Source organism: Vicia villosa, unplaced genomic scaffold, assembly GCF_029867415.1.
Source record: "Vicia villosa cultivar HV-30 ecotype Madison, WI unplaced genomic scaffold, Vvil1.0 ctg.000011F_1_1, whole genome shotgun sequence".
NCBI classification, from domain to species: domain Eukaryota; kingdom Viridiplantae; phylum Streptophyta; class Magnoliopsida; order Fabales; family Fabaceae; genus Vicia; species Vicia villosa.
This window is the reverse complement of record NW_026704941.1, coordinates 1,086,603-1,090,062: the sequence shown is the minus strand read 5'-3', so window position 1 is coordinate 1,090,062 and position 3,460 is coordinate 1,086,603. Positions and strand designations below refer to the sequence as shown.

The window sequence follows — 3,460 nt, the reverse complement described above, 5'->3', positions numbered from 1 at the left end:
TTTATTAATTTATTTTTAGATTTTTTAATAGATTAATAGACTTTTTTCACCTTTCAATTAAATTTTTCACCTATTGTTTTATAAAACATCTCTTTAACAAATTTTACTTAAAAAAATGTTGCATATATTTACAAATAAATGTATAAATTAAACCTTGAAGAATTAGAATTACTAGAATTAAATAAAAAAAGGACAGACTTAAGGTGGGATAGGCGGAACGAGTAGACGAGATGGGCTTTGGCGGACGATGAGTTTTGACGGAGCGAGCTTTGGTGGACGGCGGGTCCAAAATCCTAATTCAACTCGTCATTTTATAGCGGGTGTGCGGGCCAGCCCGACGTACCACGACCTGTTTTGTCACCCCTAATCCAACGTTTCCTAATATATTCCATTATGAAAAACATGGAACATCTCTAACCGTCTCTCATATATGATATCTCACATGAGACCTGAGATATGTTCAAACTATAAGTTACTTTACTCTTTTGTTATTTACTCGTTAACTTAAACATTAAAATGTTAATTTTTCGAGTCCACTATTTATCTATTGTCCCAAAACTCTACTCTATCGTTTTACTCCACTATTTATCTACTGTCCCAAAACTACTCTATCGTTTTACTATACATTTCTAACCCCCCTAAAAAGAATATCAAACTGTCTAAATTTATACTACCTCCGGTCCTATTTATAAGAAAAATTTCACTTTATAGATACATTGAATAATTAATGTATCTAGACAGTATATTGTTCAAATACATTATTTATTCAATGTATCTAAAAAGTGAATTTCTTCTTATATATGAAATCAGAGGGAGTAGTTTTTAATTTGTTTTAAAATTAATCTATAAACTGCTGCAGATAAAAGTGGTCCCTTTTTTTAACTATAAAATGAAAAGAAATTGCTGCAGATAAAAGTGGTCCCTTTTAACTATAAAATGAAAAGAAATTTTGGTGTGAAAGATTTACCCACATAAACCCACCAGTTGCATTTTTGTCACTCAAATAGAAATAGAAACCAGTTGTATTCCTCTTTGACGTCTATAAGCATAAACAAAGTAGTAAAACACTTGCACATCATTACTAAAAAAAACAATCATGTCATTTCATTGCACTCACATCACAATTTTCATGAAAATAGATACTCAAATTTCTAATCTCCAAACACAAATCATTCATTCACTATCACCTTATCACTCTTCCAAGCAGCTCCTAAAAACTCATCAATACCCCTAACAGATGAACCCTTAACCTCAAACCCATCTCCATTTCCATCTCTCACAGCATTCTTTATCATCTCCCTAACCCTACAAGCATTCTCTCTAATCTTCAACCCTTTTTCACTCCTCTCACCCATAACCAACTCAATCTTCTCAACAATATCCTCATTCTTCACCTCACAGCTCTTCCCTCTAGCAACCTCAACACAAACACCAATCTCTTCCTCCAACAGCTTACAGTTAAAAAACTGTTCAGCCGCCATAGGCCACCCAAGAATCGGCACCCCATGACTCAACGATTCCAACACCGAGTTCCAACCACAGTGACTCAGAAACGCAGAAACTGACACATGTGACAAAATCTCAACTTGTGGAGCCCAGTTATTTACTATTATACCCTTCTTTGTTTCTACCATCTTCTCCATAAACCCTGATGGTAACCACTCTTCAGGCTTGAATTCCGAGTTTATGTCAAACCCAATCGGTGGCCTCACTACCCAGATGAAATTTTCTCCACTTTTCTCCAACGCGATTCCAAGTTGCATCATTTGATCAGATGAAATCGTGTTCATGGATCCAAAACAAACGAATAAAACCGAGTTCAACGGCTTTGAATCGAGCCATTCTTTGTAAAAACTAGGGTTTATTTCACCTTCTTTCCCTCGTGAACCGGAAAGAACAACCGGTCCGATCGGCCAAACCGGGATCTTGAGCTTTTTCACGAAGTAGTTGAGTCCAACCGAGTCGAAATCTGAAACCGAGTTGAATATGATCCCATCCGAGTTAACCCAGTCAGAGAGATTCTTGCGTTGAAATACCGACCAATCGTCGAAACCATCCGCTTGTGAGATATTGTTCGGTAACTGATTTCTCTGAATCAAACGCGCTTCTGGAAAATCTGGTAAAGGAAATTCATCAGAGTCTGTGAAGCGGTGAGGGAGATTCATCCATAGAGAATAGTAACAAGCTAAACCGTAGCCACTGCATCCACTGAAAATAACGTGGAAAACACCGAGTTCTTTAGCGACGGTTGAAGTCCAGCCGAAGAAAATATCAGAAATAATGCAGATTTTATGTTGTTGTTGTTGAGGCTGTTTTTGTTGGTTGAGGATGTTTTTGATGATGTTTTTGAAGGGTGATTTGAGGGAAAGGGAAGCTTCGATGAGTTTGATGACGAGGTTGTAAGGTACAGTGTCGGTGTTTTCTATGTTGGGAGGGAGGTTATGGTCGGAAGAGATGAAAGGGATGGTGATGAGTTTGATGGAGGAATTTTGTGGGAGAGAAGGTTGAAGTTTTTGGATGTTGAGAGGGGTGTTGATGATGGTGATGTTGTAGTTTTTGGATTTTTGTTCGAGGTTGAGGGCTAAGGCTAAGAATGGGATTATGTGACCTTGTGCCATGAATGGGAATAATACTATTGATTGTTTTTGTTGTTCTTCTGCCATGGTTGGTTGTTGAATGTTGAGGAATGGGAGTGTGTGTTTTTCTGACAGTGGGTTGTCTGGTTTTGTTGTCTAGATTGAGGATTTGGGAGGTTTAGATTTGGTCTCCTTTCATAATCACTTTTTAGGTAAATTTTTTGGTTTTATGATGAAGTTAATTTTGTGAGTTGGTGAGAATTGAAAATTAAAAGTCCAATTAAATTTTAGTATTTTAAGGAAAATTTGAGTAAACTTGTGATTTTTCTATGGATAGCAAAACTTTCTGACTTTGACTCTATGCTACACGTTGATGTTTTTTCTAAAACTTTTCCTTTTGTATTTAAAACTACCCTATTATAAACAAATTTTCTTTTTTTTAAATTATTGTATGCGATCTACATGCATACCAGATAAATAATTAATTTTTAAATGAATTTAGAAAAATGAAATTGGTTGGTGTAGTTTGTATTTAAAACTAGTGGTGTGGTGTTTTTTATTTATTTATTTATAAAACTAATAAGAGGCGGTGCGTCCGTCCGGATTAGTTAGTCATATAATTTATATAATTTAAAAAAACTTATATAATTTTTCTTTTGGAAAAAATATATATAATTTAATAAAAATAAAATATTTTATTTAATAAAATACATATATATAATGATTAGATAAGTGAATATATTTAAAATATAATTAATTAATATAAGAGTGAAGACCCATTTTGGTCTCTCACAAAAATCACACAACTCAAATTAGTCCCTCACAAAAAAAAGGACTCGATTTAATCCCTTACAAAATTTAACCGGACCATATTAGTCCTTATG

The 3,460-nt window shown here is 34.6% G+C and overlaps 1 protein-coding gene across 1 annotated transcript; it reads right to left on the bottom strand.

Annotated features, from left to right (window-relative positions):
• Positions 1–931: 931 nt before the first annotated feature.
• LOC131621848 (UDP-glycosyltransferase 92A1) lies at positions 932–2,815 on the bottom strand. The gene has a single exon (XM_058892889.1). It carries the CDS (start codon positions 2,661–2,663, stop codon positions 1,170–1,172), a length of 1,494 nt encoding a protein of 497 aa, XP_058748872.1. The 5' UTR covers positions 2,664–2,815; the 3' UTR covers positions 932–1,169.
• Positions 2,816–3,460: the final 645 nt, after the last annotated feature.